At 45.4% G+C, this 14,061-nt stretch overlaps 1 protein-coding gene across 1 annotated transcript in view; it reads right to left on the bottom strand.

Moving 5' to 3' along the window:
• Nucleotides 1–671: 671 nt before the first annotated feature.
• Nucleotides 672–14,061, bottom strand: part of SMOX (spermine oxidase) — a 20,838-nt gene continuing 7,448 nt past the window's right edge. Inside the window, exons 3-6 of the mRNA XM_026048895.1 lie at nucleotides 10,399–10,572; nucleotides 8,020–8,719; nucleotides 2,323–2,483; nucleotides 672–1,085 (exon numbers count right to left, since the gene is read on the bottom strand). Of these exons, the coding sequence (XP_025904680.1) occupies nucleotides 948–1,085; nucleotides 2,323–2,483; nucleotides 8,020–8,719; nucleotides 10,399–10,572 (1,173 nt within the window). The 3' untranslated portion in view covers nucleotides 672–947. The remainder of the gene's footprint in view (nucleotides 1,086–2,322; nucleotides 2,484–8,019; nucleotides 8,720–10,398; nucleotides 10,573–14,061) is intronic.

A 14,061-nucleotide genomic window follows, 5' to 3' on the forward strand; every position in this document is an offset into this window, starting at 1 on the left:
TTGTTTTTTTTTTTCCTCATTTAATTCCATTTTTTTTAGTCAACTTTTGCTTGTAGCCCTTTTCTTCAAGCAAACTCAAGTGAATTTTGTAGCAATTTGACTGAGTCATCGCAAGAAGTGCCATTGCTGGAGGTGCTGCTTGAATGGAGATGGGCTGTCCAGCTCATCCAAGGACGCTGCTTCTCTGGACAACAGGGAGAGCTGGTCTCGGATGCTGCTTTCCCGAAGGTTGCCCATCCTCCCATTCTGCTGTGTTGTGACTCTTCTTACATCTTTCCACAAATCAGTCCAATAGAGCAAGTTCAGAGTTAAGCTGGATGAGAGAAATGAGTGCAACTCTGCAGTGTGGCTCCCCAGACACACAGTGAATAAGGTACGTTCAATACACTGAATATCCGGACCTACCCCAGAATCCTTCTATTCCAGATTTTGTAGAAAGGAAACAAAACAAACCAAAACAAAAWTCTCATAATAAAGTGAAAAAAAAGGGAGAAATGAGATACAAGCAAACAACAGAAGAATCAAAGAATCAGTGTGGTTGGAAAATACTTTCGAAGTCACTGAGTCCAACCGTACTGAAAAGAATGTCCAGGAACCACCAAAACACACCTTTTTTTTTATGACAACATTTATTTTAGTATAGAAGGCACTTACAATACAGAAAAAGAAAAAAAAAAAAGAAAATTAAAACCTGACAGGCACTGAAAGTGCAGTTAGGGTTAAGATAGAGGAACAGTTCACAGACAGAAAAAGCACCCTTCCCTGTTAACGATACATCACATGGAAATGAAGCTACTGGTGACTAATTTTTTAAACAGTTAGGGCCTTTTTTTTTTTAATATAAAAAGATAAAAGGTTGTTCTACCAGAAACTGAAATACAAAAGAACCCCTCGACACACCTTCAGGAGGAACCAGGCATTGGTGGTGGTCTTGAGCACGGCACCTTTCAGYTCCGGCCCTGGAGGAGATGCTGGTACATCTCGATGAGGTGAGCGGCCTCCCTCTGCCCGGAGAGCACAGCGCCGTGGGTCGTGGAATAATATTTCCTGTGTGTGGCCTCCCCGGAAAACATCACCTGCATGGGCTGGAGAGGGRCGACAGGCACAGAAGTTCAGCAGCAGTAGCATTCAAGCATGAAGGAGGCACAACGGGGACTTTCTCCTCCCATGAGTTGATCGCAATGTTTTTTGAGTGCCAGTTCTCAAATTCCCAGCGTGGTGGGACAGCACATGGYTGGGAATCCCAAGCTCACGCATGTTAGTTTGGTACCACTGCCCATGGCAGCATCATGGAGCATCTTGGAGGGGTTTGGTACCACTGGCCATGGCAGCATCTTGGAGCAAGGTTGCTCCAATACCCTCAGAGTGATCCATGCAATTCATGGAGCACCTTGCTGATTCTGCTCCTCACTCCCCCAAAATTACACTCCAGCCTTGAGGAATTGTTTCTTTTTCACGAATGCAATTTCAGATGGAAAAGACAGATCTGCCTCAAAACCCACATGGTAACAGCAAGCATTGTCCCTTCTGTCAGTAATTCTGTATTTGCTATAATTGGTGCCAACTCATTTTTGAGGCAATTTTCAGATTCCTCACTTCCATGAGAAGTGGAGATGTGCTAAGAGGCTCAGAAAGACCCCTATAACTCCTGCTKTCTTTAAGAGACTTCTGTGCTGTACAAAATGACGTGGTGGCCTCAGGCTGAAGAAGCAGAGAGCTGCTTGAGGGTTACACATTCACTCAGGCATCACCTTTGGATATGGACTCATTACCCTTAATGATAGAGTGGCTTTGACTTAGTACGTTACTATCCATCAGTTGAGCTGCACGCTCTTATCTTCATGTTACATTCAAAAAGCAAAGGCTGTGTCTGAGGAACACATTCGCTGTCCCCTACCAATGCACAACTCCTCAGCCAAGGACTGGACCTCCCTAACCCTTCAGCAGTGGTCATGGACTTAATGCTACACATCCAGGCTACACTTTGTGTCAGAATAACATGAACCTTTCTAAGCAATTTTAAATTGAGCACACAAGGATAAAAATCATCAAAATAGAGATCACACTTACTCAGGGGCAACAGCCCCAAGGATGCCCAGCTCTTGATAACTTTAGAAAGTGCTGAGGGCATTCTCTGAAGTGTTGGGATTCAGTCATTAAAGAGCTAAAATCCTGCAGGCATCATTTGTCCACTAAGATATGTATTAAATAAAATGGAAAATGCATCTCTGGAGGCTCCATCAGAGAGCATCTCTTTCAAGCACTCTCCCAATGTCTTGTTAGTCTTCTCGTTAGTCTAGGGCCAATTTGGGCCATACTTACAGTAGTTTTGGAGCTCTCAGCATAAGGCAGTGGCTTAGCAAGTTTCTCTACGTCAGCCCCACTAGACCCAACTTGGGTGTAAGAGTAGGATCCACGGAAGTTGGGATTGCTGCCCCAGGAGGACCGCAGGATCCGGCGAGGTTTCGGAATGTTTGGATTCCCTGTGTGGCAACCAAGAAGAGACAAAAAACTAAGTGTCAGATTAAAAAAAAACACAGCTAAATCAATGTAAGGTGTGGGGTAGCMTGTATTCAGACCCATTCACTGAAAACACATCCCACCAGAGCCTGTGGACTACATGAAAGATGCCCTAAAACAGATCTCTTTTTCATTGCCGAGTTCTAAATATCTATATAACAGAAATAACATCCCTTTAAATGCCAGGCATCTGGCACCTTTCCATTTTGGGAAATACCATTAAGATGCTTATGTTCTTAAGAGATTGGGGAGCTCCAGGTAACCCTGGATAGAGTGGCTGAAAATATGGGACATTTCCTGGTTTCACTGGCCTCAGAGAGTATGGTGGTCATCAAGTCATCACATATCTCACTCATTTTAGCTATTTAGTTGGGTGCCTTATCTAAACCAGATGTTTAGGTAATCCATTCCAGAGAGGAATGGAGAGAAGGATGGAAGAAGACAACAAAGGAGAAAGCAAATCCTTATTTTGCAGAGGTGTGGGAAAACCTGACAGTTCTCCATATCTTACTSAAACTTTTAGCTGCCTCCCAAAGTTAACCTAACCAAAGTTAACCTAAAATCCAACAAATCCATTTCACTGGATGCACTTGGAAGTGAAAGAATGCTTATGAAGCTGCAAGCAGGGCTTCTAGATGGCTGCACAAGTTCATCTGCTACAAGGACACTGGACCCAAAGGGAACACTTGAGTGAACCAAGGGTACTGCCATGATCATTTCACCCTGAAGAGTGCAGGACTAAGGACTTGCAGCCAAGGTGCCTCCTGGCACCCGAACTTGGCTAGAACTCAGTACAGAAGGGCATACTGTGGAGACCCTCTTGCTAGGACAACTTGAAACTGTCTCAGTCGGTGTCACTGACTGTGGTTTGGTTGGAGTCCTGTGATTGTATCTGACCTGGCAAGAGGGGAATAGGAGAGATGAGGCACAAAGAACTATAATAAAGTGGAATTGTCTCCAGAGGAGAGCTCAGACCCACACTTCAGTCCCCCTTTGAAGCAACCTCACACATCCAGGCAAGGTTCAGGTATTTCATTGAGTCTAGGAGACTGTCTGCACCAAAAGTAGGAATAATTGGAACATTTCTCTCTCTTACACAGACCCTGACTCTGCAATGCTTAAGCATGCTTACCTTACTGAAAGCATAATCTAAACTCTCCTACTTTCTTCACCAGGACTTACAAAGGGAGTAAAAATATATTATAAAGACTAGCTAGGTATTATATTATTTAGTTCTACTAAATGGAAATTTTGATTAGTCATGCCTTTAGACCCTTAAAATCTGGAGCAGGTTATTTCCCTGGATCAGACACCCCTTTAAGGACTACTGTGTGYCCAACAGAACCATGAAATACAAGCCATACAGAGAAGGTCACTTGTGAGTTTTGCTGGGTTGCTGCAAATCCATTGCCAATGCTTTTTAACCACTAACCTGCAGCTCAGAACATGAGAAAGACTAGCAAATAAATTCACCCTACCAATAAATACATACTGCAACTGGATGTTACTTCAAGAGCATAAACTTAACAAAACATCTAAAATATGCTCTTCAAAAATCTTTTAAGCAGGATTTAGTAGGATGGAAATGAGAAGCCCAAGGGGTCTGTAAGCAGGGAGCTTTTGGATGTCACTTTTTAACGTTCAAGGGTTGTAGGAAAGCTCAGGGGAACACATCATGAATGCTGTTAGACAACACGAGAGAAAACGAGGCCCAAGAAGTCTTCCATCACACTGCATGACATAAAAACAAGCGCTCAATGTATTTTCAAATAAGAGAAGACTACAAAGGGCTGGTGATGCCTCTTATGTAGCTAGCGCATGTTCTCACTATCACAGTACCTAGAAGACTTCTAGTACAGGAGTCAATGGGTAAGATGATGATAACAGGTAGAAGGCTGCTTTGTTCCTGTCTCAAAAAGATTATCATGGAGTAAAGTGGAAACTGAGGAATCCACTTCACACATTAACACCTAAATTTAAGTCTTAATCTAAGAAAGGATAACTAATCAGAAAGGAAACAACACCATGGATGTCCTCTGCTGAAGATGAAGATTGTTCTACCCACAGAAGAAGCTGCAAAGCTAAATATCTTTGACACTTAAATAGGAAGTAGGATGTGCCAGTTGATTTACTGTCTCTAGATCTGTTTCTCATAGAAAAAGGTTTGGCTTTGAGCTTCTCCAAAATGTGGTGGTCTTCCTTTAAACCTATGAGGACCACTGGAGTCTGTGCATAGCTTTCAGATCAGATCAACACTTTGAAACACGTGGGAATTAGGCACCATGAAGCTGCTCTGATCAGCTTCAAAGCACCTTAGGTTTGTGATCGTTCTGAGCATCTTTAGAAATCCTGCAGTCCAATACCGCAGAGTCTGCCTCATGCACGGAGATGGAAATGTGGAAATCCTCGTGGAAAATGAGGGTTGGGAAACAACTGAGAGAGCTAAAAGCTCATACTCACTATGAGATCCAGAAAATATATGGGAAACTGAGAGAACAAAGCACCTCTCCCAGCAAGAACCTCCACACAACACCTCCGGGCTCAGCTTGATAAATTCGAGTACTTCAGAGGGAAGCAGGCCTGCAATTACTCTAGCTTCCAATTCTCACAGCCTAGCCAACAAAGAACTCGTACAAGAAGCCTAATTGCTTGAAGGCATAACATTTAATCAGATTTAGAGGATGCTATGCTTTTCAGCCATCCAGTTCCAAAGAGCTGTAATTATCAATGGTTCTTAAGTCAGAACGATCCTGAGAGTTTTCACAGCAAAGCCAGATAATCCGCTACACTAACCTGCATGTGAAATTTAAGGTCACAGAGGCAAATAATCTCCTCATGGACTGAAATTTCCAAGTCAAAATAACATTCTGCCTAAAAGGAAGAATTTGATGTAGGATTGGGATTGGTCCAGCACCCTGTGAAGTCAGGGTGGGTAATGGACCAGAAAATGGACAAGGCAACAGATCAGACAAACACAGCTGAAGATGGGAGCTCACATGTTTAATACATTAGATCTGTAAAAGAGGGATAAGGGTTAGGAAAGTAGGAACCTCAAGGGCTTTGAGGATGATGAGGGGCCTGGAACATCTGCCCTATGAGGAAAGGCTGAGAATGCTGGGCCTGTTCAGCCTGGAGAAGAGGAGGCTGAGGGGACCTGATCAGTGTCTATAAATACCTCAAGGGAGGCAGTGAGGAGGATGGGGTGGCCTCTTTTCAGTAGTGGTCACTGRTAGGACTAGAGGAAATGGTCACAAACTGGAGCACCAAAAATTTCACAGGAACTTAAGGAAAAATTTCTTGACAATAAGGGTGCCAGAGCCCTGGAACAGGCTGCCCAGAGAGGTTGTGGAGTCTCCTTCCCTGGAGATCTTCCAAACCTGCTTGGATGCAGCCTGTGCCACATGCTCTGGGTGACCCTGCATGTGCAGGGGGATTTGACCTAGATGGTCTCTAAAGGTCCCTTCCAAACTTAATGATTCTGTGATTTTACAATTCCACCCAGAACATCCATGTTACAAAGAATAATGTGAACATACAAAAGTAAATGCTCCCTGAAGCCCCCAAGAGCAAGGGGAAGTTGAGATAAACCCAGTTACCTTAGCAAGGCTATCTTGAAAGACTAGGCACGGGTTTCCTACAAACTAACAGGATTTGGGGGCAGCTCATTTGGGTCTCAGCTTATGTGAAAAAAAAGYACATTATAGGGCAAGGGGAAAAATCAGTCTGAATTTCTTCAGGGGTTAGATAATCCAGGATTAGCAGAAGGCTGAGCTGGAGCTCATGCAGCCTGATGGACAGAGACCAGGTGCAGTATCAGCTGGAACAGCAACCACAGCACGTACTGACCGCACGGTGCCAACATATTTCTAGCCTGAGAGGAAGAGAGGAGCGTCCAACACATGCAAACAATAACAATAACTATAAAAACAGCAAAGGAGCTCAGGAAGGAAGAGGTAGAGAACACTCCCATTTGCCACAGTGAGAAAGACCTAAAGAAACAAATCCTCAAAAATGAATCCAGGTATTTTAGAATTTTTTTCTTCTTCTTTTAAGTAAGAAGAGCTGCAACAGACAGGCTGTTTACACACTTTGGGGGATGTCGGCACTAGAACAACTTGGCCTTAAAGAGCAGAAGAGGCTTCTGCTACRTCTGCATCGGGTAGCAGCTGGACTGCCAAGGTCAGGAGGAAAGAAGACATGTACTGGTAGTGCAGTATAACACTGGGATACTCAAAACCACTGGGAAAAAAAGTAAAAAAAAATGGAAAAGAAAACAGCTGAGGAATCAGAAGCTGCCTGGGTACAGAAGCAGAGGTAATTTCTCCACCATAAGGCCACTACTTAGACTAGTAGCTGACATGGGATTCAATTTTAGTCTCAGCATTAGAATTTCTGAAATCAAAGTCTACCTTAGGCTTTCTAAAGAGGCTAGGACAACGTAATATCTCTTTTAGCAGCAGACAGTCATGCAGGTGGTCCTCAGCCTCCAGGATCCCTTACCTAGACCTCCTAACTGTCTGTAGCAAATGGTCTGTAAGGGAAAGGTCCATGGAGAAGAGGGAAAGGCTGGAGACTTACTGGGTATTTGGCTAGTAGAGGCTCAAAGATATAAGTAACTTAACCAGGAGACTCATCTCTATAATAATATGAAATACATCTAATATTGTAAAAGCATATTGCTTTTGTAATCGCTTGCAAATAYGTATAAATCCAAAATCCTTTTCGGAAATCTGCTAAAGAATCAATCACCATTCCTTTCAGAACTACCACTATATGCTTGTACAGTGTCAGCACCTGAGGATCACAGAGACCTCTGTAGACACCTAAAGCCCTGGAAAACGGTGGAAGCTCTAGAGAAGCGACTGCAGACCAGTAAAGGCCAGGCTTGTTCAAGTACCAAAACTTTTAGTGCTCTCATCTTGGATTTTTTCAGCACAACACAAATGTGCTGCTCCAACTGCTGCCTTTAATTTAGTGCTGTGCACTCAGTACCTGTGAAATCACTCTGAAGTTTTTGCAACGTTCAGATCACACACCCAGACACAGAAACTCTGGGAACCTATGGACACTTGGGTCAATGAGATTTCCATGTGGACATGTGATGAATAGATGTCAGGGATGTGATTCAATAACCACACCTCAGCACCTAATTTGATCCAACCTCATTAGCTTTAATAGAGCTCTGCTGCTTTCCAGTGCTGAGATGAGTCCTCAGGAGTCCTGACTCTGACAGTTCCAGCTGATGAAGTGTTGTCTGTGATTAAATAAATCAGAGTATGTGGAATCCTCGGGCACTTCAGCCCACGGCTTCCCAACCTCGTTATGGGCCTCTCCGGCACATCTAAGCCCCTGCAGCACCCTCAAAGCCCATCCAAGGGGACATAAATGCCAAGGAGCTAAAAATTACTTTAATGCCTTTCTTTCCCACTAGTAATTCAGAACCTCAGGCCCACTCTCCTCCTTTTTTCCACTTCTCAAATAAAACAGAGCACGGCTGACCTGTAAATTTCCGTAGCATTTCAGTGCAGGTCTCTGCCACTGTTTCATCATCACACTTCTCCATAATCAAAGCCTCTTCTCCACAGATCCAGCCACTCAGCACATAGCCGTACCGCTCCGGTGGGTAGAGGACATCAAAGCTGCAGATCTTCTTGTACCACAGCTCCTCGGGATAGGTCAAGCTCTCACTCTCAGCCTCATCTTCCCAGACGAACTGGATGCTGTTGCATTCCGAACTCCAAAAGGGCTCTTCAAACTCCAGGAAAATCTTGTCGGTTGTACTGATTCCGAGTTTCTCAATGGCCATCACCTTCTCCTCGGGCAAGCGAGGGTGAAACAGGCTCTCATGGCGTTTCTTCAAGACTCCCAGAGACACGGTCACGATGACGTGGTCAGCTGGGATGAACTCGCAGTCCTCGCACTCCACGAAGACATCAGAGCCCTTGTCCTCCTCGGGGAGGTCACTGTTGTGGTCAGCTACCCGCTCAATCTCCTTGCTGACCGACTGGTTCCAGTGGATGCACTTGACAGGTTTGCGGAGCTGAATGACGGACTCAGGAATGGAGCGGGCCAAAATCTCCACAATTTTAATGAAACCGCAAGGAATGATGTGATGAGCCCCAGGGATCTCGGTCCATTCCCCAAATTCACTGAGTGACACCTCATCCATGCTGTGGGAGCTGCTCTCACAACTCTCTACCTAAGGAAAAGCAACACAAAAGCAACATTGCCACAAAGCAAAAGCAGAGAAATGGGAAACGTGTCCGAATGTGAGACAATGACACCTGATTCACCTGATGTGATTACCAAAGCTTTAGATTCAGAACCCAGTTGCTAATGTTCGCAGAAGTACTGGGCAAAGCTGTAGCTTGCATCAAGCCCTGGAACAAAAGCAGGATGTTTGACCTGGCTTGTGATAAGTTTCTACTGACAACGCTGATGCATGGGACATAGCGACCTCACAGCGTGGGCTTCAGATCAYTGGAGCCACATTCATTCCCCCCTGTAACTCCATAAACAGGTATTTTAGGCAAGGGGAACATTACAGTTCCATGCCTCACCCTGTGGCCAACTATCAGGCCTTTCCGATCTGTAACATCYATGTTGAAAAGCCTGGAAAGCCCAGGGTCCTCTCCCTGTGGAGCATCCCAGAGCAGGGCAGGGATCTCTCTCCAGGGCTAGGATGGCACACAAACAAGTCAAGCTTCTATTTAGAAAGAAGGGTCTGAGTTGTACTGGGCTTCAGCTGAGACAACTGCTAACCCACATTCTCTCAGCAGCTGCTCTGATCTGAGAGCCTTAAGTATCCAAAGCTTTGTTATTCCCAGGTATTACACATTAGAAGGGWTTTGCAGGAATTACAGAAAAGTCTCCAACTGCAGCAACCACAGAAGTAACCACCAGAAATACCAGGTATGTGAACCTGAGATATCCATGCAGGTGACTAATATCATCATCGATAATGCTGCATGGCTAATGCAATAAATTTGTCACTACAGGGCAAATGTGCAGATGCCCTAATACATGAGGTCTTGGGTGAGAACATGGATAGATGACAACAGTGGTCAGGATGCCTGGGATCTCATCTCAGCGCTACCATAGACCTCTGACAAGACTCAAGCAGGTCTCTCTTTTCTTCAGGTTCCCACCTGTGAACAGCAAATGCTGCAAACTTATCCCTGTCACAGAGCATCGCTTGCCTCCCTTGTCTCATTACATAAACTTTAAAGTCACTATAATTGAAATAGGAATGACCGTTACATTTTTATTTGCTAAATACTTGATGCAGCATTAAAGTCTTGTCCCATGGAGATCTCATTTAGGCATGAGAGAGACAAAAAGAACTAGGGAAGCCATGAGGATAAACGATTAGGACACGGGTTTATACAACTGACCTTTGATTTTATTGCTTTACTTTTAAGACGGTTTCAGGGATTTCCCAAGCAAGTTTCTGTATCAAATTTACATTTCTTCTGGTCTATTGAAGTAGGGACAGAGGCAGAAGGGGGTAAAGATATGTTGGTTGGATCATGGGGTCCCAGGTGTAATGCACAGGACAGCACAYTACTCCAAGAAGCTTACAATGCAAGAAATATAGCTTCAATTGCTAAGAAAACTTTACATTGCACCAGAAAATCTAATGAGGCTTAGGAAACATCCTTCTAATTAGAAACCTGGAAACTCAAAAAGTCAAAGTAAAAATAAGCAAACGTATGTGTTTTTGCAGCTCACTCTTTTAGGATCTATTAGGATGAATTGCCCCAGCTGCAAGAGACCACTGAAAGCAATAGCTCAGTGTTAGGCAAGGCTTGGCCAGACCTCCAAAGTTCAAGACAGATCTGCCCTCGGTGAAAACAAACAGAAAAAGAGCACACACACCTTCAGGTACTGCTGGATCATGGCTAGTTTCAGCCTCTTGACAGCCTCYGTGTCGTCCGGGTCAGCTTTGACACGTTTGCGCACTACGTCCCGTGTGAAGACGCCCACGCTGTTCTGGCTCTCAGCATTGACTGGTTTACCTCGTTGGAAGAATTCCTGAGTCAGGTTATAGACCTGCCGGAGACAGGACAGAAAGACGGACAAAGTGACTCTCAGTTGAATCCAAGCCCCACGCAGCGTGTGTCTTCCTCTGACCAAAAACAGGTCATCTTCTTCAGCCAGCTCCAGAGATCCAGACTTTTAAATTAGTTAGCTGAGAATCGGGTCAGATTTTTGATCGGAGGAGATCCAAATTCTTGCTTTAGCTTTTCTACTACCACCTGGGTCAATCCCACTCCCCATGCAAAGCCTTCTGGAAGCGAACTCACACACTAGGACCCACGAGTTCCTCAGTTTCTGACACGAAGGCATCAGCTCTTCTCCCCTCCAAGCTCAACGTGACAGGTGCAATTTCTGGTCTAAGATTAAAATCTTTCACAGGTAGCAGGGCCCAGATGTTGGACTGCTCTAACCTGAAACCAGCCTTTCCCCTCTTCAATATACTAACTGTTTAGTAATAAKGATCAGGAATCCATCAAATTGACGGAATTCGATTTGATATTTACCTTCCTGTTCCCCCCTGAAAAACAGGAGGTAACAAGCATAGACCTAGCAAAGGAATTTTGTACACACACACATTTTACTTGTTGAATATAGAAAATAAAGGTACGGAAAAATATAAAAACTGAAAAAAAATGTAGGGAAAACAAAGACTTCCTCAACATATCACTACCAGGAGTCAGACTGAGATGGTCCCATAGGAAAAAATCCCTTTCCTACAAATCATTCCTCTTTGAAGATCTTCACGGTGTTTTTTTGTTTACCCCGGTTTTCCACAGAAATGAAGAAAACAACCACCCACCCAGGCCATCCACTTGTGGCTGTCTGGAGCARTAAGCTCTTCTGTCCACAAGATCCTCAGAACAGACTGCAGTTGAATCATGGCCCTCATTTCCATAGAAAAACTCCAGGAAAACTTGTACCAGCACACCAGAAAACTCTGAAAAGGCACCTCACAGAAGGGCAACTCATCCCATTAATAACTTGTTTGCCCAGAATGAGTCACCTTCTCATTTATATTAAGCCACAGGGGTGCCCAGAGCTTTTACAAGTAGCGTGGCAAGATCCCTGCATGGTGAGTTTTTCCCATCACACACGGTTTGATCACAACTCGTGTTCCTTTTGGAGACAGTTTCTAARGGTGTATCCACTAATGGTGAGGCCACTGGAAAGCAAATGTCTGGTAGGAAGCTGGTAGACCTGTGCCATCCTCTCCATCGCAGTCTCCCAAAGCTTCCTGCTCTCTACTGACTTGGCTAATGCTCTGTGTTTTAGTGCCCAGCCATCCCCTATGCTCCCCTGAAGCTTAACAAGATTTATATTTTCTCTTGGGTTTTAGAAGCAAAGTGTATTTGAGGAGGCAGAATGAGGGGGAAGAAGAGCAAGGGGATGCTGCAGGGGAAAATGCATGGCAGGAGAGAGCTGGTGAGCSGATGGGAACAGTAGGGGATAGAAGGAAAATGAAGTAGAAAGATGGGGGGAAAATAAAATAAATAAAGAAGGGAGAAAGGAAAAATGAGTGGAACTGGTGAAGATAGCAGAGAACTGCAGAAACTCACTGGACCCAGAACCATCCCAAGATGTCCAGGAAGGAAAGGCTGGGAGCAATGCCCCACACTGGCATGAAGACTCCCAGCAAAACAAAAGGAACGGCCTCTTCTCTGCCCCCAATGCCACAAGCTCTTTGGCAGTCTCAGCATCCCACGGTTCTCAGGTCTCCTGCTTTCCAAAGCCCCAGCCACCTCCATCCAGTAGGAGCTGCGGAGACCTTGCGTCAGCACGATGCAGCTCAGCTCTCCTAAGCCGATTGCACCCTCTAAGCAGATAACGTGTTCACAAGACAAGCAAAGCTGTATTAAAGCCCAGTTACCACTTGGCCAAAAGGCTAAGGACGTGTTTTTATTAAGCATTGTATTCCTCACTGTGCGACAGAGGAAAGAGCAGGGATGAGCATTTCCCTGTGCTGTAAGCACCAAGTGAAGGCTGGTGACAGGTAGTGCCAAGAACCCCCTGAGAGCTTGTACTGATGTTATAATTTAYCCTACAAAACGACCATGCATCAAAACCGAGGGCACCATGCCCATCAACAGGGGCAACTACAGCACGAGCAGCCCAGGCTCGTCTCTTCCTCTCATCAGAGACCCGACACAGCAGGGAGAAAATAAAACAGGGCAGATTGCCCCTGCGTCTGCTCCTTGCTCCTCCTGCAGGCATCTCGCATCCCAAGCAAGGATCCACTCACTGCTTGCTCTGCAGCTCCTGCAGGACGTGCTCAGCAAGTGGTCCCAGATGCCCATCCGCAAGSAGCAGGAACGGAAGCAAAAGCAGGAGAACATCCCAAGCCATGGCCTTTCAGAGGCCAAGAGCCATCCTTAACACCAAGGGTTCACACACAGTCCCGAGGGGCAACGTGGCGGAACAGTAAAGATGATATTCCTCCTGCTTTCTAGCCTGGGCTCTACCAGGGATGTCCTCCCTATGTCCCTACGGTTTCCACCTACACGTGTTTAATACATATGTGCTCACCCACCGCAGGAAGAGGCAGGCTCTTAGCAAGAACAAACCTAAATAAAGCAGCTTTCCAGCCCTGGAGGAGAGCAGGAAAGCACATCCCCGTGCACGCTCCTTCCTGTCCGAGCGGCTGACAATCCCCAGCATTGTCTTGGGGTCACTTGGCTTTAAAACTCAAGTGACTTAATCCCCGGCCAGCAAAACCCCTGAAGGGGAYGGGACCGGGGTGTTCCTAGGCCAGACATCTGTCAGGGCAATAGAGGGACAGGGGGAATGGTGACACTCAGTGGCCCTTCAGCCCTGCTGGCTGCGATAAGGGATAAGGGGACACCAGGTGCTGGAGTTTAATTGGAGATGGCATCAAGCCCAGCACAGGGTGGAGGTGCCAAGGGTGGAAAACTATTAATCAGCTGAATGCTAAAGGGAGGAAGGGTTCCTAGGAAGCAGGCCCTTGGGGACGGTGTCTTTGCTGAAAAGCCTCAAAGAAAATGGGCAATTTTTTAAAAAATCAAGTCAGCCCATGAGATCTTCAGGCAGGCAAAGCAGTGCGACGTGTTACCTGGGTTTCACTAGATGAACTCACCCAACCCTTCCACCCTTCACAGCTACCTGGGAACATTAAATTAGGAAGATTATGACCATGTGGCCGTCTGGTTGACCAGAGGCCTGATGTCCTCTGTGATGGGCGCTGCTTGGCAAAGGTGTGGGTGGAAATGCAGGACGCTGCTCTGCTGGTGCCCTCATGGGGAAGCACCCAGGCCACCTTGGTCACTAGTAAGACTTCGACTGTCTTCTCTGCTGCAGAAATGAGTGGTCTCATTGCACGGATTCCTGACAATCAAATAAAGGCTTCTGCAAGACATCCCTGCAGCTATTAAAAAATTCAGGCTACTGCAAGCAAAACGAAGCAAAACTTGCATAGAAGAAGCCAAAAAAAAAAAAGGAAAAAAAAATTAAAAAGGAAAAAAAGAAAAAAAAAGGAAAAAGGAAAAA

This window comes from Nothoprocta perdicaria, unplaced genomic scaffold, assembly GCF_003342845.1.
Source record: "Nothoprocta perdicaria isolate Ctin4 unplaced genomic scaffold, notPer1 scaffold_58, whole genome shotgun sequence".
Lineage (NCBI taxonomy): Eukaryota > Metazoa > Chordata > Aves > Tinamiformes > Tinamidae > Nothoprocta > Nothoprocta perdicaria.